The 27,925-nt window shown below is 43.5% G+C and overlaps 2 protein-coding genes across 6 annotated transcripts in view; both read right to left on the reverse strand.

The window, feature by feature from the left end:
* SPECC1L (sperm antigen with calponin homology and coiled-coil domains 1 like) overlaps positions 1 to 4,047 on the reverse strand; it is a 67,311-nt gene extending 63,264 nt beyond the window's left edge. Inside the window, exon 1 of one of the 3 annotated variants that reach the window (XM_074920672.1) lies at positions 3,940 to 4,047. The gene's annotated coding sequence lies outside the window, so the exon portion shown is untranslated. Of the gene's footprint in view, positions 1 to 3,277; positions 3,345 to 3,428; positions 3,490 to 3,939 lie in introns of those variants that run through there. The other 2 variants (XM_074920673.1, XM_074920674.1) reach the window with 2 other exon arrangements.
* A 3,686-nt stretch (positions 4,048 to 7,733) lies between these two features.
* The window catches only part of BCR (BCR activator of RhoGEF and GTPase), a 106,418-nt gene continuing 86,226 nt past the window's right edge, over positions 7,734 to 27,925 (reverse strand). For all 3 annotated transcript variants that reach the window (XM_074921554.1, XM_074921553.1, XM_074921552.1), the window contains 7 exons: positions 20,563 to 20,622; positions 20,330 to 20,439; positions 19,380 to 19,519; positions 17,770 to 17,904; positions 17,071 to 17,176; positions 15,875 to 16,037; positions 7,734 to 15,507 (listed from right to left, as the gene is read on the reverse strand). In XM_074921554.1, coding sequence (XP_074777655.1) covers positions 15,418 to 15,507; positions 15,875 to 16,037; positions 17,071 to 17,176; positions 17,770 to 17,904; positions 19,380 to 19,519; positions 20,330 to 20,439; positions 20,563 to 20,622 — 804 coding nt within the window. In that variant the 3' untranslated portion in view covers positions 7,734 to 15,417. The remainder of the gene's footprint in view (positions 15,508 to 15,874; positions 16,038 to 17,070; positions 17,177 to 17,769; positions 17,905 to 19,379; positions 19,520 to 20,329; positions 20,440 to 20,562; positions 20,623 to 27,925) is intronic.

Here is a 27,925-nt window from a genome sequence, read left to right on the forward strand (position 1 = left end):
ATGTTGAAGGAGCCTCTCCAGCACCAACCCTCACACAGCAAGGAAATTCTGTAACAGAAGTTTCAAGAAGGCTCCATCTGCCAAAACCACTGTGTGCTTTTAATTAAGAACACATATAGAAATGTATTAAGAACACAGAAACTTTCAAGGAGTGTTAAGAACGCCAGCCTCTTGGTCAAGCTTTCCACCCACCCCCCCAAATGTAGATCCCATAGGAAATCATTATTCACAGCAGGTACCTGTTCAGAACACGTATCCCACACTGGCTAAGTGACCAAAGTCAAGGAAATGTTTTTAGCATCAGAAAAATACCGATACTTTCAGGCTGATGTCATCAAATACATCACTCAAGTACTTCAACACTACCTTTATTATTTTTCAATACTATTTAAATAGTAGATGTTTGATGCTCAGTTTATTTTCCTGAATAAAACTGCATATATACCAGCTAGTTGCAGGTGATCATTAGCTTGGCTTCATTCCGGCAAACAGTCCTGGAAAATAAAATCAACTGAGGATCATGCAAGACTTACGTTTCATAAATGTCAAACCAAGTCTTGAAATAAGTAAAAATGAGTTATTTTCTCTCTCGAAATTTTGCTTAAGTGGCTTTACAACCCTTTAATATGTAACAAATGGCTAGTTCTAAATTATGGTTTTTAAAAAAATTTTGGTACTGAAATCTTGCAGATTGATCCCCTTTAACAACTCTTCTTTCACCTAACAACAGTTTATTCTTGTATTACTCTTTTCTGCAATTTGGAAAGCTACTAGTTCTGTCACTTAGCTGCAACACAGTGTCAGTTCTTTGCAAAATTAAGGTATCCTGAGATATTCACTTACAAAGATGAAGATCAAAAGTTGTAGCACCTTTACAGTAAAGTCCTCTTTCCCAAAGAAAATCATGCATGTGTGTGTGAAAACTCTAATGATGAATTATATGTTAAAAGATAGTATCCTATGATTACTTGCAGGCTGCATTAAACTGTTAAGTGCTCCAAATGGTGGCTTCTCTGATCATTTCAGCTGGAATAAGCTCAAAAGAAACAAGTAATATGTTCCTTGTGACTAGTCACTTAAGGCTATGATTAAGTATATAACTCTGCTTCTAACACACGTTTTTTCTCCCTTTTTCAGTATAAAGACTAAAAATAAGATCAAATGGGGTGATTTCTGAAGCCAGGAAGTAAAGCATAACTTTTCTTATGCTGTTTTTCCCACTGAGCAATAGAGATTTAGTCACATTAATAGCATTATACGCTTCTAGAACTGGATCCCAGTTGGCAAGACAGGCTCCAACATCGCAAGATCAAGGCAAGAAAAAAAGAACTTCTGAACTACGTTACTAAAAGATCTCATAAGGAGTTTCCATTGCATGCCTCCACCTTCTGCGAATATACTTTCCTCTTTCATACTAACAGAAAAGCAAAAATGGCACAACCTTATTTCCCTTCATCATATTTGTAAGCATATATTTATTCATACCTAAAATGTTAACTGTACATCACCTCATCTATTCTGTACAATTAAATCTTTGCAGTATAAAAATAACTATTCCAACATGCACTTAGAAACTTCTAAAACTCCTTGGCCACCCCTTACACTAGAAACTAACACAGGCCAGAGATCATTCTCCAGTCCGGAGGCAAACCTGCACTGCTTGCTTTGTGGCTATACAGCCCAAATCGCTTTCCCCTCTCCCCCATCCAGAAAGGGTGGCCATGTCCCAACTCTGAAGAAGTCCTGGCATTTGCCACCTTTGAATGATGCCCAGGTATGGCTTAGGAAAATGCTAGGTGGCCTAGCTAAGCCATACCAGCGGCTATGCTGACAATTTACTAGCACGAACAATCACATGCCAGACCTCAGCCTAACACTCGTGTCTTCTTTGATTCGCTACTATGTCCACAATCTCCACTGAAGAAAAAGTTTGCTCAAGCCTCTCCTCAAGCCTGACATGGAAGACGCCAAGTAGCATGCCTGGAAGGCCACAAAGATCACACTGTCCTAGAACACAAAGAGAAAGGGAAAATACCACAGAGCTGATAAGCTGCAAAACACAATAAAAAAGTACAGTCCATGAGAATTGGAAAACCCTGCACAGAAGTTTGCCCACTGTGACATTCCACCATCATCAAATTTTAATAAAAGTCCTTTATACTGCTAAAGAGAGAACACAGATCTTTTTCAATGATCACACCAAAACTCACATCAGCAACACACATTGACTTGAGCACATAGCACTGGGAAATGTGGACTGCAGTGTTTATTTAGATGACACTGTATTTGACAGAAGTGATACAATAAATTGGAAAGATTTAAATTAAGATGATTTGAGATGTTTTGCTCCCCACAATTACATCATGTATTCAATAAAGAAAGAAAAATAGACATGGGTCTTCAGACATAGAAAAACTTCTGAAACAAGTTTTCTCTTATTTCACATAGTCTACCAGCCTAGAATCTGATTTTTCCATTACCTGAAAATTAAGTGGCAGTGTTAACAAGAAACAAGAGACTACTGCCGTCTCAATTTTAATCTCAGACTGTTTACAGTGGCCAACTCTTTTCATTTTTGTTAGCAACTACCTAACAACAATCGACTAGGCTGGAGGGGGGAGGAGAAATTCTACTGAGCTACTACAGAACTGTATTGTGATCCACAGAGTGTTAACAGCAGCCACTGACTTTAGTTTGCCTACGTTTCAGCAGCCAAAGTCCATACCATTAATTAAGCAGGAAGCAGCAACAGAAGGTTTATGTTTGCTTTTGGGGTGAGCAGAGTTTGCACAGACTGCGTCCTTTGACAGAACCTACAGCTCTTCAGAACACTTTTCACTCAGTTTACGAGACCAATCTTCTGCTACAAGAGAGCTATGTTTTCCAGATCCTAGCACAGAGACACTTCATGCAAGCACAGGCGGTGAGATGCTGTTGTAGAGAGAAGCGTGAGGTTTGCTGAGCATCAGCACTGTATTGTTTTTCTCGCTGAGGACACAGAGTATAGAAAACTCTTAGAACAGGCTGGTGACTCTGATTTTGGCCCAGCTATAGGAACGTGCTTTTCTCCATCCCTGGCACTACCAGCTCATGTACGGCTTGCAAGCAGAAATAGTGTGAGGCACAGGAAGGCAGACTGAAAGCAGAAAACTGGAACTTGTAGGATCTTTCAGCTATAAAAATGCAGGAAAACTGCACTCCAGATAAACGTGAGACAAAGGTCCTCCCCACCGCACCAAAACCTAGATACAAAGGTGCTCAAGGGCAAGCTCTCTACCTTTCTCCTCAGGAAGCTCCCACACGCACCACACCATCCCTCTCCGCAGAAACAACCCAGCAGCGTAAAACAAATTATTTCACCGCGAGACGCAAACCCGGGCAAACCCGAGCTTGCCTCAGTAGCCGGGAACCGCGAAGCCCTCCGTTACCTCGCCGCCTCCCGGCCAGGCGGGCGAGCCGGCCTCCCCCGCGGCACCCCGGGGCGGCTCTCGCCGGCAGCGCCTCGAGGGGACAGTCACAAAATGGGTGACAGGGACGACGCAGCGCGCTCGGGCAGCGAGGGGAGGGAGGAGGATGCGGCCGCCGGACGAGCGGGCGGCCCCTGAGGCGCGCGGGGGGAGCCGAGGCGGGAGCGGGGCGGCTGTCACCGCCGCGGCCGGCTGAGAGGGCGAGCGGCGCGGCGGGGGCGACAGCGCGGCCGGCGGCCCCCCGGGGCACAGGGGGCGCAGAGGGAGACGGCGGCGAGGAGACCGAGCCCGGGGACGAGCAGCGCGGGAAGGGGCTCCGTGAGGCGCTGCGGCCGGCGGGAGCGAGGCGAGCGGCAGGAGCCCGGGACACAGGCCCTGCCGGGGCCTGCGCGGCCGCGGGCGACCCCCCTGCCGGGCGGGCGGGCGGGCGGGGGTCGGGGCTGGGCTAGGCTCGCCGGCGCTCGGCGCTTACCGGGCAGCCGCCTCCTTCCCGCTTCTTCGCGGCGCGGCCCGAGCCTCGGGGGACCGCGCCGGGCCGGGTCGGGCCGGGTCGGGCCGCGAGCGCCGCCGGCGGGAGGGGGAGGGGGCGCGGAGGGGCGCGCGGGGACGCAGAGACCCCTCCGCCCGCCTCCGCCCCGCCCCTCGCGGGCGGCGCCACCGCACTGCGCAGGCGCCAGCCCCGCGCCCCGGGGCCGGGGGGGGGGGGAGTGCGCGGCCACCGGCAGCGCATGCGCTGTCGCGCCCCCGCCCCGCGCGCCCCGCCCGGGCGAGGTTCCTCGCGCCGCAGCGCACCTGAGGGCGAGGGGGCGGCGGCGGGCCCGGGGGCGCTGCCCCGCGGGGAGGCGGCGGCGGCAACGACCACAACCGGTTGGGGCTCCCCTGGCGCCGCCTGCGGGGGCGGTGCCCGGGTAAACCGCCGGCGGGGCGGCGCGGCGGCTCTGCCCGCCCCGGCTGCGGCGGTGCTGAGGGGCTGCGCTGCCCCTCGGCTGCGGCGCCGGCGGCCTCGGCCCAAGGCCTGGGCTCCGCTCTGGTAAAAAAACGTTAACTTTTTTTTTTTTTCCCCCTGGAATAAAACCGTAGATTTTAACCGTCAGAGAAACCTTAAGGAGGGAACCCGCGAGTGTGCAGCAAAGCTTGTGGGTGAGAGCGCGGCGGCGTTAGAGCCGGGACTGCCGAGCGGCTTTCACCAGCGCGCGGGAGCGGGCGGCCGCCGCTCGAGCACTGGGCGCGCACAAGGCAGGTAGCGACACCCAGCCGGGGGGGCGGAGGGGCTGTGCGGCTCCTAAACCTCCGCCTTACGATACAGTATTAGTATAGCTTTTCATTTGAGCGAGAGGTAAATGTTTAAATGTTGTGTAGAATAGTTTTCTTAAGTTACAAGAACTGCCGACAAGCTTCCAGGTTCTAGCCTCCTTAAAAGACTACATGCACTAAGCGTTGTTGTTAGACAGGACGTGTGACTGTTGTTATGAATAACAACCAACTGCAGTTAATAAACCCAAATTACAGTGTTGGTGCTTTAGTGGGAGGTACAGCAGTCTGTATTTACAGGCATTGGCTGGAAAGTGCTATGAACACTGTAACTAGGAAAAGGTGCTGATTTGACATATCCCTATGAAAGTTTCCCCATCAGGGTTTCTGTTTAGCTCAGACCACGAGGTAAAGCCTCTCTCCCGGCAGCAACTCAGCTGTTTTATCAAAAGAAACACTTCAATATAAGATTGCATTACAGCTTCTCCCTTGAGGTACGTTCCTTCCTAGAATTTGTAGGGCTGCAGATCAGTGAGGGGGAGTATGATTTACAGTCCCCTTGTTATCTCGGGTAAAATTTAATTTTTAATACTGCAAAGCAAAGTAAATGACATCTATGTTTCATCAGAATTCCCTTTAAAACTGAGAGGATGTATTGTTCCAGATGTTACACCATAGTTTGGTTTAAATTGTGGGGAAAATTTCCTATTTAAGTGTCTTACAAAGTGAGTCATTTTATTTAGCTGTCCTTCCCAATCCATATCTCTGTCGGTCTGTCTGTTCTTAGCTGGCAGGATTCCCCTGCAAGCTGTTGCACAGCCACAGTGTATTTGTTTGACATTGAAAGGCTCCTTTATTCTTAAGTAATATTTTTGACGTTTGTTTTGTAACAATATGACCAGTGTCATTCCACTAGGTTTTCTGATCCATGATGTTCAACAAAACGTCATCCTGAGGTTCTACCTTTGCTTTGAATTTTAAGAGTTATTTATTACTAAAAAAGGGCATTTCAGTTACAATCATCGGCATTAATTCTGTATTAGGGATCTGAAAAATGTCTGCGTTTGGTTTGTACAGTCTGTTTACATGGTAGCCCACAAAGGAGCTCAGCTTTCTGTTTTCTAGCAGGAAACAGAACGTGGCTCGTTCAGCTCGATGAATTAATGAACAGGCTGTGAGCTGACAGTGCACATGACTGGTGTCCTAGTTCAGGAACTTGAAAGGTCACTGAAAAAACCTGCATAATATTGCAGCATTATATCCTGTAATGTGTGCAAGAGGTTTCAGCTGTCTACTAGGAAAACTTTCTTTGTGGTTATGTTCTGGATTAGATTGCCCAAGAGGATTACAGAATTTCCATAATTGGAGGCTTCTAACAAAAGAGCAGACAAATGTCTCTCGGGAGTGGGGCAGGTACAGCTGATCCCGTCTCAGACTGGCAGCTGTATCCTGCAGGGCTTCTGGGGAGCAGCTGCCTCAGGGCAGCCTGCTCCAAGCTTCAGGAAGCAGCATGAGAACTGCCTGGAACATGAATAGACACCTGCTCAGGTGTAGCAATTTGCACAGAACATCCATGGTTATCATGCACTCAAATGCTCTTTCTCATCCTGCTCCAGCCTTAAGTTTCATTTGTTCTTTCTTGTTACAGAAAAGTAGGGTACTGTAAGTGTTTAGTGGAAGACTTTGCACAAGCTTGCGCTCTGCAGTTCATCTCAAGCCAGTGGTGGTGCTCACTCAGGGTCTTGAAGGAGGGAAAGCAGCTGGGAGAAGCAGGTGAGAAGCACCAGCCTGGTAGTCAGTGAAGAGCTCGACGTGGTAGAAGCGTGGCTGTGTGAGCAGAGCTCCTGGTAGAGCTCCCACCTGGAGAAGGATGTGACCAACACAGGATTCTCCACCTGGGGCAGGGTAATCCTGGTTATACATACAAATTGGGGGAAGAGAGGCTGGAGAGCAGCCCTGCAGAAAGAGATCTGGGGCTTTGGGTTGATGACAAGTTCAGTATGAGTCAGCAGTGTGTCCTGGCAGCCAAAAGGGCCAACAGTGCCCTGGGGTGCACTGAGCACAGCACAGACTGTTGAGGGAGGTGACTGTCCCACTTGATACTGCACCGGTGCCGCCCCACCACCAGTACTGGGTGCCTCAATATAAGAAGGACATCGAATTATTTGAGTGTGTCCAAAGGAGGGTGAGCAAGGTGGTTAAGGGTCTTGAGGGCAAGACTTGCAAGGAGCAGCTGAGGTCACTTGGTTTGTTCAGCTTGGAGAAGGCTGAGGGGTGATCTCATCACAGTCCACAGCTTCCTCAAGTGGGCAGCGGAATGGGAGGTGCTGATCTCTTCTCTCTGGTGACCAGCAATAGGACATGAGGGAATGGAACAAAGCTGTGTCAGGCCAAGTTCAGACTGGACATCAGGAAAAGGTTCTTCCCTGAGAGCATGGTCAGTCACTGGGACAGGCTCTTCGGGGAAGCGGTCACAGCCCCAAGCCTGGCAGAGTTCAAGGAGCATCTGGACAACACTGAGCCATAGTTTTAGGCAGGTCTGCGAGGAGCAGGGAGTTGGACTCGATTCTTATGGGTCCCTTCCAACTTGAGATATTCTGTGATACCTTCCAGGCTCACTCAGAGGCATCTAGTACCATTCAATGTGGTTGCACTACAAAGCTATGCTTTTTAATTAAGTAAGAACCACTTAGCAGAAGAAAGCTATCTGAAAAGTATTTTGAAAATAATTATACAGATATACCACTGTTAGGAAGTATTAGTAATAGTCACTGAGTTTCCCCTTATTTTCCCAAAGTAGGGGTAAGCGTGACATTTTCTTCTTGACCTGTATCTTATTTCAGTGTAATTTTAAACACTGTAAGGTCAGCTACATTTTTCTCCACTTTGGATATTGCCATTGAAACATGTCATCTTTGTGATCCACACTGAACGAAAATCAGGTAGAGAACTTTTGAGCAGGTATCTTTTTATTATAGAGGTTTATATTTTATATTAAATTTAGACTATATTAAAACATACGTATACTTTAATTACATTAATCATTTAAATAACATTTTATTTAAATAAAGCACCAAGAAAGCTTGATTTAAATAACTGATTCAGTTTCCACATTGATTCCTACAAAACCCACCTACAAATTTCATGCAATGTTTGAAGAGGCCAGAGCCTTTCATTCTAGTGCGGAGGCCTGCACACCAATAAAGCATCCATGGTTTGAGACTGGCTCCATTTTGAAGCAGTACTCCTACAAAAGGGTTAACACGCATCTGAAAATGGACTGTTTTGCCCAGCTACTTCTCTACCTTACATGTAAACTATTTCCACATTATAGTTTAATTCAGCAATAACCCTGTACTAACCTCTAGATTTTAAGCTTTTCTCTTGTAAAGCATGAAATAGCTTTTATTTTGAAACACCAGTTAAATTCCATACCTCTAGCAAATTCTGTTGAATGCATTCACACATTCAATTTAATGTAGGCCCAGTTTTTAGTTAAATAAGACTAAAAGAACCTGACAAACATAGATACAGGAAATTTTATTTAACACTGTATACAAAGAAAGGCTACAGATGCCTTTTTTTCCCCTCCACATACAGTTTTTGGATCCCTTTTGCATACCACTTTTCTCAGAAAATTTAAAAAAAATTATCCAAAAGGACAGCTTTTTCCTCCCTTTTCCCCTCTCTTTAGGCCTAAACTGAGAGATGCTGAGCAGTACAGTTTCAACACCTTTCAATATTAAACTACTAGGACTAGGTTTTATTTTTTAAAAAGAGAGCACTGTAAGTTACTGAAGCACTAGCAACAGCAGTATAAAATGTCAAAACCCAAATTCCTAATATGGTAGTGTTAAAACAATGCTAACAATATTAACTCTGATGAAACCCAAAATTATCCAAACAAGTTGTTTGTCTTCTACACGATAATTTAGGACTAATTATATAATTATATTTATATTTAAATAGTCTTAATTCCTTTCCTTGGAATTCTTCATGGATTATAAAAACTTGTAATGCTAGAGGTAAGAACAAACTGCACAACTTACATAGGCAAGAGAAGGCTTAGTTTTATTTTATTTGCTGGACAGACACAGAAAGGACAACATTTCAGAGTGTCCATGTTTAAATTCACCCCTTCATTGTGGTGCTTCTTGGTCATCCAACACAACAATTTCTTAACCCTCTTTTTGCTGCCTTGGTTAGTAGTGATATCCCATCTCCTCAAACGTCCCTGCATAGGCATGTTTTATCCAGGATTCCAAATACATTACCCTTACTGAGTGCCTTCACAAGTTTTCATACGTCACTGTGAAGCCCAAAACAAGATTTCTCTTAGGCTGTCGGAAGCAGTAAAGAAGGGATTAGAAGATGCTGTTGTGACGAAACGTCCTTTCGCTGTGGGGGCTTTTACATGAAAAACTATGTCAAATGTAGTAGGTGGTAGATATGGATCAATTTTCAGCTATTTGTGTAACACCTAGAGTTAGTGTAGTCCCAATTTCTCCCAAAATGGGACTAAAATGGAGGAAATTTGAACTACTCTATGTAGATTGGCATTTGCTCATTCAATTAAGCATAGGAAGAAGGATCTGGATGAGGATTTTCCCATTAACTGCTTTCTGGGCCTCACTCAGACTGCCCCAGGGGCGATGTGAGCACCTAAGGCCCAAGACCAGCTGCTCACTGACGGGCTCTACCCTGTGGTCCTTGGGTTGGGTTGTCTGCAGAACGATGCCGCATTCTCCTTCCAGGCAGGAAGCTGGTTTGTACACAAGCCTCCCCTTTGTAAATCCACAGGGATGTAACGTGGCCTTGGCATAGAAATCATTCTGCAGATTAGAGAAATGGCTCATCTGTAGGATTGTCTTAGGTTCTCAGAAAATCTCGCTACCAGGGAAAGACTGCACAGTTACACAAATGAAAGCTCTAGTAGAAAATAACAAAGCTTTCCCCATTCTGATGAACCATGATTTGAACATGACTGATTAAGACAAAGCAGTAGAGCAAACAGTTCTGCTAGGCTTGGGTACTCTCTATTCATATTAATTCCCAAATATGCTTGAACAGGTGTAAATAATAGCATCTCACTGCACTTGCTAACCAGTCCTACATGAACCCAGAGCTTTAGCAGTACCCGGCCCATTCTGCACCAGAATTGCAACCATTTCCAGACTGGAAATATTCTATTTATCTCCAGGGATAGCTGTGCTACAAACTGAACCTCCTGGTGGGGTTGTTTCTGCAGTGCAGAATGATGTGCTTTCTGTTGGAAAAGGAGGGGGCTTTCCTACAGCAAGGTGAAACATGACAGTAGGAAATAAATGACATGGACAGTATTCACATGGTTCACTTGCATGGTTTTCTTCTAACAGTCTCCTGCAATTCTACTATGAGATGGTAACACAAAGAGAATCAACAGAGGAGGAAAACTAGGTCATTTAATAATTTTCTAATTCTTGGCAATAGCATTTATGTATCTGCTTGACCTGGAAGGCCTAAATCTAGTGATATGGTCATAGGCGGAGGAGAATCAAGATTATGTGCACTCAGGTCTGCTTTGGTCCTACTACTTCAACCATTTTGTGTTACAGCATGTTGTGACATTTTATCCTTGCAGCCTAGAAACAGACTTTTAGCTTAAAAAATAGTTTAACTTTCTGGTTCGTTTCACTTTTCCCTTCTTTGCGGTGGTGTTTCACCTACAGTAATATATGGACTGTATTGCTCCTCCTCATCTATTGCCACAACAGTGGGGAATAAGGTAGAAAACAAGTGCTAAGCTTTGCTTTCTTAGCACTGAACTGTGAATTTTCAGTGGCAAGAAAGGGGTTGCAGCACATCAGAACTGGGAGGCTACAAAAGCTAAATTCCTGGCGTTCCTATATTAATGTTTATTTACTGGCAAGACAGTCTCTGCTTACAGTTATCTAGGGCACAAGCCGCCTTCTGTAATGTGAAATGAGAACTTCTCTACTTCCACACGATGTGATCTGAGTGATGCCTAATTATGCTTCTCTTTTCCATTTGTGTTACCTTTATTCTCTAAAACCTCATTAAGGAGTAATCATTAACTGTAAGTGCTTCCTTTAGAGCTTCTGTTGATTTTGAGGGCAATCCATGTATTTAATTCTATTCAATCAGAAAATTCAGAGAACACACACGAACATTCACTTCATTCTAGTTCAGAGTGGAGAATTGCTAATACTAGTCTAAGGGTCCAGTATCTCAGTTGCACGTGCCTTCAGTTAAAGGAAGTGAATGTTATCAGATTTATTTTTCTGATAACAGTACTATGACAATGTTGGCAAAGTTTACAAGGAAAAACATACCTGGACTGCAAATTTAAGAGGGCATAAACAAGTGACTAACTACACCAAGAATTCGATTAATTTGATCATATCTACTTAGGAACTGCCTTTTCAGATTTTTCTTCTTCAAGGAACAGAAGCAAATCCCTTACATCTAGCATGAATGTACTCGCCTCCTGCTAGGTCTTCTTCTTAAAGCATTTCCCATTTCTTACTAAAATTTCCATAATAAGAATGCCACATCTGATAATGTTATCCCAGTAGATGACCAAGCACTGAAACAAAAGGATTAACCAGTGAGGAATCAGAGAGGGTTGTTTTTTTGCCATCAGATTTTAAACATTTTTAAAAGCCATGTTGGTCAATTTACATTTTATACATCCTTGAAAGAATGGCACGTTAAGATAAAAGAACACATTGTGATGCCTTCCAGTGTTACAAGGGTGACAAACAGATATGGAGATCCATGTATGCTTTAAAGAACAGTACATTGGTTTAAATAAACTCATAGAAAACTAACATAAACAACCGTAAAACAGATTTTTAATCAGGTAAAATGAATAAACTGTAAAAAGACTGCATCTCCCATAAACATACTCTGTGGTTCCACCACCTCGTGGCCAACAAAGAAGTTGCAGTTTTGCTCCGTAGGGTGCATGCTGATTGCCTTGTCCTAGCAACTGAAGGTCAGAACCAAGGCAGGCAGTGGGCATCAGCAAATATAGTCACCACACTGCTGTATTTTGCCCTTAGCTGATACATTGAAATATAGCAGCATTAAAATACAGCTTGAAATAGCTTAGCTACTACCTCAACTTGTTAAAAATTGTGCAAGAATAAAGAACACCAGCAGCATTTTAATGGATGTGTTTCAATTTGGTTTCAAACACTCCCCTCCCATACAAAGCACACACAAACACAAAGCTGAAACTGATCTAGTAACTGTTATTTCTTGACCATCTTTGAAAACTTTTCCCATAGTTTGCTTTACTTAACTTTTTAAAATTTTACTTAAAAACCTATTCAGTGTTAAAAACATCCATGATAATTCTAAAATAGTTTGTAAATGCCAGGAAACTGATGCTTATTCCTCTCTTTAAACTGGAGATACACAGACTATCCTAAACACCTGAATTTCTTTAGTTGAAAATATTAACGTTTCAGATTCCTGTTACTGAAAGCTACATTTTTAGAAAGGTCTCTCCAATACACTAGAAACTGAAAGAGCATAAACTCCCAGTGCACATGTAAAGGGTAATTTTTTACTAGTTTGCTCTTATATTGTACCTTTTTGATACAGAAAATGGAAGAGTTAGGTTTTCTGACAGAACTCGTAAGGGAATACGTAAGAGTAGAAATCAGGCGGCCTCTCTAAAGCCAGGTTTTGCAATTCCCTTTTTAAGTATGATAAGGCTTATTAAAAAAATAACAAAGTAAAAAAAAAAAACCAAAACCAACCAGCCTCCCTGGGAAAAGAACATAAAAGCCTTTTGGAAATACTTAATTTCTGAAAACATAAGACTATTTGAAAAAACTTAATTGCAAAATTAAATGAAATTCAAGAAATCAGTTCTCATATTTCAAATGAGTCCATGACTTCATCATCAGCATATCTTTTCCAGCCCAAAATTACCAGCTTTGGGAAAAACATATTCATACTTAACAGAAATAATTAATGGGTTAAGTTAAATTAACTTTTTTCCCTGATCCACATGCCTGCATGTTAGATAATGTTACATTAGAACTGAGCATTGTAATGAGAGACTAAAAGCAACCACCTGTAACAGTAACCAAAGCAAAAGCAATTTTCTCATGGTTACATACTATAGATCAGTACTTTAATATTAAAATCAACTTCTTATATAAATAAAAATAAAAAAGTTGGGCAAAAGTAAATTGGCACAGTCATTATGGTATTGCTTTCCAGTTTCAACACTGCAAATAGCAGCCACAGATTCCAAACACCAAATGGAAAAGGCTGTTACCCAACCACCTGGTGTAGTTTGGTTGGGTTTTTCCTTTTAAATCAGCAGCACTACTGCCTCAGATACATCAAACAACAGCTTGGAACGGGTTGGTGTGCAGCTTGCAGTAAAAGGATTGCTATAGAACTGCAATGTAAAAATGAGAACAAATACATAAAAACAAAACCAGAGAGTGTGGTTTACTGCTCTGCATGACTTTCCTGAAGTCAATGTTCTTCAGGATTGTGACTAATTTTTACCTTCAAAAGAGAAAAAAAAAAAAAAAAATAAAAAATCAAAATCTTAAGCTTTCAAGTTTCCTTGCCTTCATTCCCTCCCTCCCCCAAAAAAGCACCTCCTACTATAAACAGTTTTTCTGTTTTACGGGTTCAGAAGTTGGAATGTAGTGGAAATACATACAAGAGAGAAGGAATTTCTAGTTGTACATTACATTACAAAGAGGTTTGCTCCCAGACCTAAGGAGGGAGGGATACTAAGCAATATTAAATTCCTATAAGAATCCTTACAAAGCATGCAAAATATTGATATACTCACAAAATCGAAATTTATATTTGTTCCTTTTTGAATTTGCAACTTCACAGTACAATAATTTCTAATATTATGCAGCAGTCAATTACAAAGACTACAAAATCATTTCCCTTTAATTTTTTCTTTCCATTTGTTTGAAAGACTCCTTTGTTTTTTGTTTTTTTAATTGAGAGGTTGCAGATCACCCATCAGAAAATGTGAAATTCAGCATCACAGGGGTTGCTTTCTTTGTCATATTTTCCCTAAAATGATGTCGACAATCTACCAATCTTTCAAAATCTCCCTCCCTCCCCTTCTCATGCTGATTCCTTCCCTTGTCTACAAGCTGTACTTTTCTTCTCACCAGGATGATGATGGACTGATGCCACTAAATGGATGCTGCATACCTGGGTAGGAAGTAAAGGAGGCTGGAGTAGTTTATGAAAATGGAATTGCTCCCACCCCCCAAGGTGTTTGGCACAACTGCTCCACAGCCAGCGTACTGCGCTCTGGATACCAGCAATGAGATTGTGTTCAATTCTCTAGACAAATCCTGCTGCCCTTTACAGCTGCGTAGCCCTGAGGCAGGGAAACACCAAGGTTGTACTTGGCAAGACCTTCTGTACTGCTGTATGTAGTTCCAGAGACATTTCTTCACTGCTCTTATTTAAAATAGGGTTGGAATTTCTAGAGAATACACAATGCATGCTACTTGCTAGATTGTCCATAAAGTACATTCTGATACATTTCATCCAAGTATTTGTGTCTATCAGAAAAAGACTCTTGTAGAAGCAACATACAAAGCCTCCAAAAATTCAAGTATCAAAAAGAGATGTTTTGATAAAACTTTGGAGTGAGCCACCAGCCAAACTGACAGCCATTGAATTTTTTTTTTTTTTTTGTCCACAAATGCTTTAATTATTTTTGCAGTGATAATGTTTTTTTCTTCAGAGTGTTGGAAATTAACAGTTTTCCCAATTAATTTTCATTAAGTTTGGTGGGGTCTAAGGAATTTAGCAATCCTGCCGGGATAATATTGGCCCTGCTTTTTATATGCAAACAACACAATCTCAAACAGAACCCCTGGCTAATCCTCCCTGCTTCTCCTTAATTTGCTGTTACTTATCTATAGTGTAACGTCACTGGGTCTGGCTCCCTTAACCCCAAAAAACGCATCAGAAGTGCAGCAGAGGCAAGAGCAAGGCCTCTCCTTCCCTAGAGCTGTATAAACATTTGCAAGGGAAAGGGTGGATGAGAAAAAAAAAACAAACAACAAAACCAACCCCCAAACAAACCAACAGTTCTAGTTGTATGCAAAACTGTTTCATTTCTTTAGAACCCTGTTCAAATCAAGACTTGAATTTCTGAGGAGGAAATCTTAGATCCCAGACCCTTCCCTTCTCCTCTTGCAAAGCAATGCTAGTTTTGTGGCCTAGAACAGTACTTTAAAAACAGCAGTTATTAAAGACACAGTTGTGATATATCCTTTAACTCCCCCTCACCCAAAAAGGGGTATCCTATCAAGTGGTCCAGTAGAAATCTTGCAGTTCCTTTATGATAAATTAAATCCATAAAATGAGGAATACCTTCTGTCACATTCCCAACAAGAATAATAGCCACACTCTGTGGTGCATTTGTTCAAGTGTCTATTGCTCCTTCTAGTGGAGATTCTGCAGAGCTCCATCTCCAGTTCAGTTCTGGTCCTACCAATCAAGAGTACAGATTTTTCTCCTCAGCTTGTCTCTGGTTAACACACAGCAGAAGCACTGAGGGCCATAAGTCCCTAGGACAGGGACAGGCCAGCAATGTCTGAAGAAACACCAGTCGTCTTGTTCTCAGGTGTGGCAGATTTATGCTGAGAGCAGTTTTTTTGTGTCCTGTTGGTGTCCCAGGCACCTACACCTCTGTGGAAAAGAGAATGCTTTGCCTCTTGCTGTCTGGGGTAGGGATAGTCTCTAGCTGCAGGAAGTACAGAAGAACTTGAACCTGGAAAAAGAAAGAAAGAGGTAATAATAACACCCTTTTAACTCCTCCTCATCCTGGCTATTTGAGTGTTGGCAGACATGCCCACAGCTCTCCACAGGAACATCTTGCAGTTATGTATTTCTTTAAATACAGTGTATAGAGGAAAGATACAGAATGTGCACATCCTGACGTTTTTTCATGAGAAGCTGTATCGTACAGATGCAAACTGAATTGCCTAAAGAAATGCAGTTCTATAAACAGTCTAAAATGTCTGCGTAAGGGTGAAAGTTGTTTAAAATCCTGTCAGGAAAACACAAACGGATGGCGGAACCAGGCCATTTCCCAGATATTGCCTTCACAAGAGCCAGTGGCACATTTAGGATTTTACCTGGGACATGACTTCTAGTGACCAGCTATCAGTCATTGTGATAGGCTGCGTTGGGTTAGCGGGGATTTTACTGTCCTTCTCTGAAGGTCTGAGCAGTGTTGGTCCAAAGACAGTTGCAAGATTATGCAGGGACATCTTGTTAACGCTTTCCCTCTCAGCAACCCTGGCAGAAGAAACAAAGAACAAGGCAGATATTTATAAATACGTGAGTTTGGAAGTGTCCTTAGCTAAGAAACCTTATTTATTCCTTTTGTAAAAATTTTAGATACATTCATCAACCACTCTCCGTATGTGCCTAAATGAACTTTATATATAAGCAAATACCTTGATGTGACACAACCACAGTCTCCACGGACTCTACAGACATGATTTAAAACTTGGAAGAGGGATTCCTGCCTACTCTCTGGCCAGGCAGAAGTGGAACAGAAATAAAGGAATGTTTTTCATCCCAGCTTTATAAATGAGAAACTGGCACGAAGGTTAAAAAATTTACTCAACAGCAGACCAGTCTGCAGCAGAAACACATGTAAAACCCAGATTTCCTGGATTTTAATCCAGAACCTCAGTCACAAGATTATTTTTCATCTCTCCAGTGACAGCCTCTGGTATGTATAAAATACATATGTAAATTAACTCATTGTGCATGTGTTAAGCAAGCTTTCTGCATTACTATCAAACACATGGAAATACTCCTTCACAGGTACAACCGTATTACAAAGACATAGACAAGATCAGAAAGACTAGTCGAAGCAAGGAGTTGACAACTCCAGTTAGCAGATGTGCAAAGCTGCAATTTTTAAAAATACACTATTAGATTGCAAACACCTTCTGTGACAGGGCTCACAAGTCCTTAAACATGGCCAAAGCTTCACAATTTATACTAAAACCTTTCCTAATCTTTGTCTCCAGATGCAGGTGCAGTTTTGCAGTGATAGCGCACCAGGAATTTGCATTTGCACTAGACAAGCCCCAAGACTTTTGTTAGCCCTTTCTGCCACTTCTAATCCTGAGTGGGAATAGATTCAGGATTTAGTGCCTCACTAAGTGAGTATGAGACAACAGTTGTCTGATGAGCATTCATAACAAGTCATGCTTCTTCATTTGCGTGATTCAGCACAAATTCAAGGAAAAGGCTCCCCTTTCCAAAACAATGATGTTTACACATTAAATAGGTGTCTAAAGGATCCACAAGTTACCTCTTTAAATGGTCCAGAAGGAAAAGGAATGTCACAAGGTTGGGTTCTGGAAGCGATAACAATAGATTCAACATACAGCTTTCCTTGGCAACAGGATCTGAAAGTGCTACAAGACAGAAAATAACAAAACATCACCACAGGCAGTGAACAAGAATTTGACTGACTGTATAATTTCCCAGAAGAACAAATATGGATGGTCCCAAACGGACTGTAAATCCACCATAGGCTGGAAGGTCAGACTGCACATCAATACCCCACAAGACCTCTTTATGTCGCAGACACATAGAGAATCCTTTTCTCTCAAGCAGATCAAGCGCTTTCAGATTTTCAACCGTTATGATGGTTCTCCCCTACACCAAGCCAAGACAGGGTACACCCGCCCCCGCCAAGGGGGCGTCCCCGGAAGGCCGAATGGGCCAAACAGCACACACAGCCTCAACAAGCAGGCTGGCAGTCCATTCTTTACCTCCCTTCAGAAACCTGGGCATTGTCAGCTTACAAAAAAGCACAGCAATTGCCCATCTTCAAGTGCATAGGAAGATGTTGGCATTCCAGTGCTCGTTTCTGAGCTCCATTTCTCTTCCCTAACAGCCTGCTCCAGGCTTCTGTCCAACACTAAATATGTGGTTTGTATTGCTTTAGGAGCAGCCTCCTACAGAAGAGTTTCAGTTACCAAGGGTTATTTCTGCTACTACTTACCAATGCCCTCAGCAAAGTTGGGGTACAGTTCGTCTGTGAAGAGGGGTTCAGGCAGCTCCCGGAAGTACAGTTTCAAGGTGCCTGCAATGGCATTAACATCCATCTCGCTCATCATCACTGACACATCTTTGTTATCTGAAACAGGGAAGAGGGGAAGCAGAGTAAAGAAGCTGCTGGCCTTGCATCCGTTCTTTTTTTTGCCTTAAGTCTCTTTGTTTATCCTTTGTCTTTGCCAAAATAGCTGAGAGTTTTCCTGTTTACATTTCTCCAGTTGAAATGAGCTACCTTCTGACAACTGAGAAGTGCTGCACAAACAACTGCAAAGAGTTTATAGCTCTGCATCAAGTTGAGGGAACCTCACACTACCCAGGGTTAGTTATGCTGTGCCAGCGACCGGGGCCTTATCTGGTACAAGCCCTGCTTGACTGTATTTATATGCATTTCAACTTTTGTTAGCGACAACTGTTGTTATTCCAATTCCCTGCCTCTAACAGTTTAGAGTAAGAGACTCGGAGGCTGTCTAACTCCCCACTGAGTGTAGCTAAAGTACACAGGCAATACAGGGCTCACATTTCAGTTTTGTTACTATTAAGAACAACAAAACCACCCCCTTTCCCTAAAACAAACAGACCAACCAGCAGAGCCAGTGCTGGTTTCATGAAGCTTAGTCTAAACCAGCATTTATTATAAATGAAAAAAGTTGGTTTTCAAAATGTGAAACACCCTTACTTGCACTAGTAAAGATTTGGTAGCTTAGAGGGATTGAAAAGAATATACAAGAAGGAAGAACTTTGACAAAATAAATGAAGAAAAAGTGCAGGGAGGGTGAATTTGGGCAACTGGCACAGGCCTCATGACTGCTTGCATCAACAGGGAGCCAAGTGTGGTTTGAGCAGTCCTTGGACCATCATGTGGAGGCTGGAAGTAGGACAGAATTTCACTTTTTGTACCTCAGCAGCTTGGAGGTGTTTCATCTGCCTGATATTGGATGCCTTTTGGGACATACATAGCCTTTTTTTAAATGCAGGACCAGTAAGGAGCCCTTTTCTGCTCAAGATCAAAGAAAGCTTTACAAAGGTTGGTCAAAATGATCTAATTTTACAATCTGCACACACCAATCTAGACAGAGTTAAGAAGATAACTCAGGAGCCCTGACAACCAACTTCAGTTTTGTAAACACCCTTCCTAGTAAACCTGCATTGTTTTTGCTGCCTTCCTTTCACAAAGCATTCTTAATTTCAGGGACTTACATTAATTTGGAGACCTCACAACTGTGAGGAAATTACACCTTCCGATTGCTGCGCTTCCCCTGAGGAAGGCCTCTGCCATTTACAAAGATTTGGCAAGGCAGGCAAACCCACCATTTCATGTGTGCTGGGAAGAACAACAAATGCCCTATTTCTTGTAAGGATCCATCCCATCTTGGGTTATATCTGTAGCTGAAGAATATTCATAAAACATGCAGCCAGGGTTAAAATTACTCTTGTGTGAGAATTTCTACTTATTAATACTTCTTGGGGAACATAAGTTTAAAAACAGCATAGCCACCTGATCGGGGGCTCATGCAGGTTCTCACAGTGCAAAGGAAAAGATCAGACACAAATACTTACTGACATCAAAGGCAGCTTTCAAAGCCTGGATATCGGTTGCAACCCCAGAGACACGGTAGATGCCCACCTCCTCCATCCCACGCCGCTCTATCTCCTCCACACACTGGCGCACTATGTAAGGCACCTTCGATCTCTCTCTCCTTAAGAAAGCCAGACAGAAGAGTTCAATACAGCCCATGCTCTCCATGCTCGTTACCCCAGCCAGCTAGGGCTGGCTAAAATCACCCCAATGTTTTGCTGTGCAAAACTCATCTAGAAAATGGGGTCGGAGAGAGTCTGAGCTGGCAATCCAGACTGAGCTGAAACACTCCATTTAAAACTGGAGAGGGTTCTCTGTCTCAGCCTGTCTCTGGCTGTTCTGCAGCTGCCCTGAGCACTTGAGCTTCTGGCTGGATCCCAGTGCCCTGAAAGTCTGCGACTCCACACAGGTAACCAGAGGATTCCCAAACAGACCTCGGATACATAGCAACGCTGTTGCTTTCCAGTTAATGCAGTTCCATAGGGAGGAAGTCCCACACTTCCCAAACTCTATAACAGAACAAACAGGTTTCTTTGGCAAACGATTCATGACAAAAGATCAGGGGTTAAAATAATATGACAGGATCCAAAGAACTTGAACATTTCCGATTATGGAAAGGAAACATCACTGTTCATTGGCTATGGGAACCTGTGACCAAGTCAGCTAACTACAGAGAAAAGGGGTAAGGGGTATTTCCGGAACTCAGGGAAGTAAACACCCTGGGTTTCAAAGCCTGTGTGCACACTGGTTTTTACCCCTGAAAAAAAAAAGCAGCTCAGAGAATTTACAGCATCTCCTTTCTGCAGCCACAGCCATCTACACTACTACCCGAGTGGGGCAGACTGGACCAACAAATCTCGCAGTGGGTGCAACCCACGGGCCAGTTTGCTTTCCAAAAAACAACAGGGAGAAATGTGACCCATCAGCTCACTTGGTGACAATAGCGATCTTGACCCCAAACACCCCAGTCTGTTTCCGGGACGGCATCCTTTTCAGGCTAAACTCCCGACTGGTGAACTTCACCGACAGCTTCACTTCAACCTGAAGAGAAGAGAACAGCTGTTACCTTTCAAACATTTTCTTTTCTATGCTGCAATGAAGAGCAAAGAAATAAAGCACGTAAGAGGTACAGAAGCAGTGCTAACTTCTGTTTTCCATACTTACTCCATTCATTGAGATGACTGTGCGTTGCCAATCTTTGTCCTGCAATGCCTGTGGGTCCAGCTGAAAAACATGGAAGTTACCCATGAGCTAGGAACAGAGAAATCAGCTATCCTGAAAGGCTTCTGCAAGTGAGCACAGCACTACCACTTTCAGCATGTTATTTCTTTTCCACAGGAAAACACACATTCCAAGGTTTCCCAGGTTTCAGGTAATGGCACACTCAGATATTGTGCGGTTCTCTAAGCAGGGGCAGTGAGGACTCACACATATGGAAAATACAGCAGCATGGGTGCAGTGTCTGCTCAACAACAAAGGCAACCTCAGTGAGCAGAATCAGTGTTTGAAACCCAATAACCTCAGCTTTCACAGGAAGACAGACTGCATCCATGGCTGAGGCACAATGGGCACGTTAACAGACAGCCAAATTTGTCCCATTCCATACAGCCAGGAGTCAGAAAAGGGGAGGAGAAATTTCTGAAATAACTGATTTGAAATAGAGGAAACCGTCTCCCTCTGCAGTTTTCTAGAGATAGGTGAGGTTGAATGAGTGTGAAATTTCTGCACTGAAATACAAAGCCAGGCTGGAGCACTTCACAGCTCTTGGCCACAAAGCTAATAGCTTCCAGGAAGGACTACGTTCCACTGAAGAAAAAAAGACATAATGACCCTAACAGTGAGATCAAGGAAGAGAAATATGAAACGATCCACATAGACACAAGTAATTTTAAACAAACCAAACCCCTCTCATGACCTGACAGAGAAGAAATAGAGAAAATCGGCCCAGAAATCACAGAAAGTCGTTTTACTTCAACCTGCCTATCCCTTTTCATTTCAACTTAAGCATGGTGGCAGGAAGAACACCCGGCCCCGCTACTGCAAGAATTCATTAAGCAGAAACAAGTCCTGGAGCAAAGCCCTGATCTCCCGTTTTCAGCTTTGCTTTGAGTAGGCAGTTGTGAGGCTAGGGAGCAGCTGACTCAAGTACTCAAACATCCCGCAGCAATTCCAATACTGCCTGAGAGAGTCCAAACTCATCTGAACGTCTGGAGAACAGCACTCTGCTCCTGCTAGACTGGCAAAAGAGAAAAGAGCTGTCTGCATGGGGACTTGTGTCAGCAATCAGAACCAGCCAAAGGAAGCAGGCTTCCGTGCCTCCTGCGATGGCTTTGTAACACTTGGCTCTTGAACAGAGACACAGTAAGACCAGAAGGAGGCAACTGCACTAGACCCTGTGTTTTGAGTTTACTGTTGTTAGCAAACAAAAAGACACTCAATAACTAGAGCTATTTCTGCAGCACAGCTCCTCCCTCTCACAGAGTTCCATGCAAAAGCAGTTCTCTGACAGGCAGGGGTAAATGTTGAAACAACGGCAGCTGCAGTACATCCTGGGAGATTTCAAATGCAGTCATGCTCACACTCTCAAATCATCAACAAACTAGCCCAATACAGCTGACAGCTACCGAGACAAGTCCCCCTACATCCTTCCCCCTCCCCAAAAAAGTCAACCAGCAGAGAGAAAAATTCCTCCCTGTTTGCTCACACTGCAGAAACCCCAAGAAGCAACAGAGAAGCAAGTCAGGCCAACCTTATCTCTGCGCACTTTGTTACGGACGTGAGCCCACAGTGGGATGCTGCCAGCACACACATGCTTTCCTGTTGAATTGGATCGGTTCCTGTAGGTGCAACTCTGGCAGAAATTCCTGAAGACCCCTTGTAAGGAATAGTCAGTAACCAGTAGCTCCCACATTCTGGGACTGCACAAAGGTCCAGGAGGCCAGTGGGCAGCTGTGCTTAGCTTCAGAGCTTCAGCAAACCCAAATAACAGACTGCTTGCCAGGAGGGTTTGCTTATAACTCTGGCGGAACAGATCCGCCCCCGCCTCTGTGGCTGGCCAAGGTCCCTACAAGCTGGCCAGAATGTAGGTCGTTCTTCCCTGAATTTCCGTGCTGGAAGTTTGGTTTCTTTCAACAACAGCATTCTTTCCCAGAATCAAGAGGAAACCATTTCTGAAGTGTCTGGTTTCCTATGAAGAGCAAGCAACCATGCTTAGTATTCCTGAAAGCTCTATCTCCAGCTGCCTAAATAGTCATCTTGTTAAGCTGCCAAAATGGCCCTGCTGATAGACACAGCCACAGCTGATCCTCCAGCTCAGAAGCTGTTTTCCTTATGCACTTAGAACAGAGCCTCTGAGAGTGTATTATTTATAGCAGGGAGAGGCTGCTTAAGACTGAAGGGGAAAGAGGGTTTTGAGCATATGCCAAAAAAGTTAGAGTTCAGCAGGGTCCAGTTACAGTTTATTTAAACTAACAGGTATTACTGGTTATCTCTCAGTGATGACCACTGCACAAAATTAAAGCAAGTAAATAGCTAATAAAAAGTACAAGCCAAAGTCCTACTCTGTCTCAATATATCGTCTTATATATTATAAAATATCATATGGCTGCAAAGGACTACCAGAAGCCGTGTGCTGTAGCTCAGAGCTCACAGAGACTCTTCCTTGCTGGGTAACTACTGCGAGTGTACCTGCTGCCACCTCGTGCTCCCTTCCCTCTGGACTCTGTTGCAGGGCTGGCGGGACCCCCACACTCCCCACCTGCTGTTTGACTCCTGCTGGAGAACAGCTTGTATTGAGCAGAGACAGGGAGAACAAGCACCAGGGAGTGGGCCTGGCTGACCAGATCCAGCCCTGCATAAATCACTGGCAATAACAACAGCAATTAAAAACAAAAAATCCCCCCCCAGGTGCTTTTTAAATAACAAAGCAAAATGATGACAGCTAATAAAAGAGCAAAGCTTGAATAAGCTCTCAGCAACACTGAGTGAGACAGGAAGATCAGGTCTAACAGTCTGATAAAGTCACCCTAAGAAATAACAAGAGTCAGCAGGAAGCTAAGAATGTCATTTAGACTTTGAGCAAGCTTTCAGTCCTGGACCCTACAGACGACTGACCTTCTAAGGCCAGCAAGAGCAGGACTGGGAAAGGGCAGCTGGAGCAGACAGGGCACAGACAGACTGAAGACAAAGAGAGTTAGCGGGTGTGATGCTCCAGCATAGAGAGGGCCTGTGACAAATGGGGTCATGCTGTCTTCTGGTCTGGTTTGGAGATGAGCGACCTGGAAGAAGGAACACTGAGTAGAATAACGCAATCTACAGACAGTGTGCCAAAAGAAGGCTGCTCTGAGCGAGCAAGCACACAGCGCTCACTTTGCCAGCTCAAGCAGGGGGAGGCACTGTGAAATGGCTGCCTCTGCAGTAATTTGACAGTGAAATTTACTGCACCTCTAACCATTTCCTTCAAACAATTGCTTGGTTTGAGTGACAAAAGGACCTGTCCCATCTCCACTGAAACAGTGAAAAATTGTGTTGTTTCCATGACCTATGCAAATAGGACAGACCTGCTAAAATCCTCAAAGACTGTATCCCACAGGCTTGTGTGCACAGTCCCCACCAAAAGCACATCCTACACAGGAAAAATACAAACCAGTTTGTCTTTACTCCCCCAGCACCTCCAGTCCCCTTATGGCCTGTTCCTTGGCACTTACAGCAGCAAGTTACAGCCCCAAATTCACTAATAAATCAAGCAAATGCCTCTCTATTCTGCACAAAACACAAAAAACCAAAGCAGCGCAGCACCACAGGGATTTCTGAGTGCAAATCTCTGGCCCTCGTAGCAGCTTAGCTAAATCAAGACAGACAATTAGCGTACAGCAGTTGGGTGTAGCTGAGTGTGCAGAACACAGAGTGGTGAGGACCAGGGAGAAAGGCCAACTGAGCATGCTGGTCAATGGCAAATGCAAGCCAGGCACTAGGGAGGGTGTCTGTGCTCTGCCTTAGGAAACCAGAGCGAGCCTGATGATTATTCTTTTACACCAGAAAACATACAGAAAGAGAAAAAAACCAAAGAAACATCAGTAGAAATGCCTGGGAGCAAGGACGGAGGCAACCTTAAGGTTAGTGCGTTTTATGCCATTTATTCACATTACTTCCTCCCTTTATTAAATCTCCCTGGCAACTTTACACTCCATCAATTTTTAATTGTAACTGATGTGACATACATGTTGTCAGAGTCTCACTGCTGCTGAAAACTCCCAGTCCAGCCATAACCCCATTCTTCTCAAAGCTCCCCACTGACATGTTAATCTTTCCCACCATCACCCTTTAGACATGACCCATTGCCTTCTCCATTTCCACCCTATTTTCATTGCTGGGATACTGTTCCGCACGAGCAAACTGTTTAAATGAAGTTGAGTGTGTAAAAGGTTTTCTGAGTTGACACTTGGGAGGTACAGCATGTGACAATCTGTTTTACATGGAAAACAACCTAGATGTCTGAAATAGCCATGTGCACTGCTATGAGACATCCCAGATAATTAAGCAGATAAGAGTGATTGTTTTGCATGGCAGCAGAGGAATGGTGTTGCACTGCTACCACAGAATGACTGATCTAAGGTCATATCCTCTCTGATTTTCCAGCACTGCTGTGAGAGAGAAGGAAATGGTTTGCCTGAGCTGATCATACAGAAGAAAAAACAACAAAGGAAACAGCATTTCTAGGAGGCACCGACTGGAGGAGACAGATCACAGGATGAAGTATCAGTTTACTCGGGCAGTCTGTTCCCAACGCAGAGGCCAGCTTTGCTGACATATGTGCCCGCTTAGATGCAGAGTGTCAGGACCAAACAAAAGGCTGCTACACTCAAAATGTGTGGATGTGCTTGACACATGAAGTGCAAAATTCAAAGAGTGGAAGGGCCAGCCTCACAAGTGCTGAAGGTAACAAGAGAAAGAATAACAAAATTACAAATAGAGAATTCAACATGAGAAGAGCTGATGCTTACAACTGAACTAAGACTCATGTTTCCTCCTATAAGACGATGTCCATTTCTTCCTCCCCCAAGTCCCCTAGTAATTTCAGTTTCACAGTGTACCCAGGAATGGCACCTTCTCCCTTTATTTCTCATGCCCAAGATGTAACAAAAGCCTCCAGCCGTGCGTGCTGGCTAAAGACTGCACATCCAGTGCTGCCATTCCCAGAAAGTCTGATGAGGACTTCACTTCTATATTTACAGGAGGTTCTCCCATATTAAAACCTCATGGTTTCATTTTTCAGGGATAAAACTTGCAGGTTGGCAAGCAATGAAGCTCTTGCATGTAGCTATAAAAAGAGGTAAATAAAATATTCCATAGGAAAAGAAAATATGAGCAATGGGAGCTATTAAAATTCCTGCCCATTCCTGGAAGCTTCTGACCAATTTCCAGTCTTCCTTCCTCCAGTGCCATTATGTAACGGAGAGATTTAATAAACATTTCACAGCCAAAACAGTCCTCGTCTCCTTGATGCATTGTCTTTATCACTGCAGCTCAGAGAATTTGGTGAGTCAAAAATCCCAGCAGTGGGAAGCTGCAGATTTACAATAATACATGGCTTAACAATACATTGCAATTTAGCCAACACAGAAATTTCCCTGTTTTCATCAGCAGGAGGATGCAGACACGACTCTTCATGTTCCCAGAGTTTTTAGCTAAAGGGAATTTAGGAAAAAAAAACCTCATCCAACTTCACAGACCTTACCTTTACACAAGGCAGACTTTGGCTGAATAATGACAATGCAGTGACAACAACAACAAAGCAGAAAGCCCTAGATACACTAGCAACTGTAAAGTTAACAAAATTCAATGTAAAGGCACCTGGGAAAATCCTGGAACAAAATGAGTATGAAACCAGCGACTGGCAAAGATGCTGACAGCATTAACACAGCTAACCTTCAGCCACAGATTGTATTTGATTTTGTTGTTGCATTATTAGGATTTGAAAAATGGTGTTTGCTTTAAAAATAAAACTAAACCAAAATAAAAACCCTTAATAATACTTATCAACCCAGAATCTTACCAGATTATCTTATGAGTTCTCTTTGCATTATTCCCCAATGTTAAATAGTTGTGTGATGGGACAGAAATCACAGAGTTATGAGGATGTTCTCAGAGTTCACCGAGTGTCTTTACAAATTGCAAGGGGGATTTACTGCAAGCAAGAGAACTTTCACATTTGTCTTTTTATTATACAACAGAATGCAACTTTTGCACATTCATCAAAAAAAATTTTTTTTTCACTTTCCACTGTTTAGGTTTCTCTAAAAGAACCAAGATGCAATATTAAAGTGTCACCAAAGAGTATTTTTACTTACTAAGTATAAAATGTTTTAACAGAATGTATAAGTACTGTGCATAAAAATGCCCGTTCTTGTGAAAATAAGTTGTTAAAAATTTAAAATATTTTACTCATATTTTAATTACTCTATGTAAAATATTTGAAAAATTTAGAGGGTCAGTGATTTCAGGGTTTTCCATTATAAACACACAAATCTCCAGGGCATTTCAGGGCTGAAAACTTGCTCTTTTGTAGTTGCTCAACTCCATGGAAGGAAGATAAGCTTTTGTTAGCAGAAGGGACGTACACATTTCTGGTTAGCCTGAGACACATACATAGGAGGCACCCTGTACTAGCATTTATTGATTTGTACACAAGTTTTCTTTGTTTGGCAACAAAAGCTTTCCCTGAAACAGTATGGCAGCCTCAGGGCTGCAAAGAGGGAGAGAAAGGAACAGGCCTAATGAATCTCATTCAGACAATGAACCCTCCTAGAGTAAAGGTGAGATATGATCCTGCAGGCACTCTCAGAGCTGTTTCTGAAATCCCACAAATGGCCTTGACCTGTGTGACCATCACTCAGACGTTGGAGAAAGCTGTCATCCACGGCGTGATGAAGAGTGAAACGTAAATGAAGGAGAACTGGTGGTATTTTTCAGCATGCCTGGGCAGGGTCTCTGCTCTGTACAACTGCCAGTCCAACACAAAGAATATGTCCTTAGAGCAAGCATTTAAACACCCTCCTAAAGCCGTGGACAGACAGTGCAACAAACTGGAAGAAGAGGGGGAACATATGTTCTCCTTGTCGACCTCCACTGATGGCCTGGTTTCTCCTGCATGGAGATTTAACGCTTTATCACACAGCAGCTCCTGGGGAGCAGCATCCGTTTGCAATCATCACATCACCTCCCCTATTGTATTACAAATTTGCCACATAGACAAAGTGTCCCATGCTGATTCTCAGCGCTGGAAATCTCTCTCAGAGGCAGCCTGCTGTCATGGACACTATGCTCTGGACGTGGCAGTTATCAGAACAATAAGCCAAGGCCTTGCTATCACATCAATCAGCTTCCTGCACGTACAGAAGGTAGCATTTCTTCCACATGATTTACAGAGGGGAGATAGTGTATTCATTGTTTCCTCTTTTGTCACAAATGGAGCATTCTCAACAGTGCTCAGGGCTCAGTGACAGTGCAGTTACTATATACTGTGCTG

This window comes from Athene noctua, chromosome 17 (genome assembly GCF_965140245.1).
Source record: "Athene noctua chromosome 17, bAthNoc1.hap1.1, whole genome shotgun sequence".
Lineage (NCBI taxonomy): Eukaryota > Metazoa > Chordata > Aves > Strigiformes > Strigidae > Athene > Athene noctua.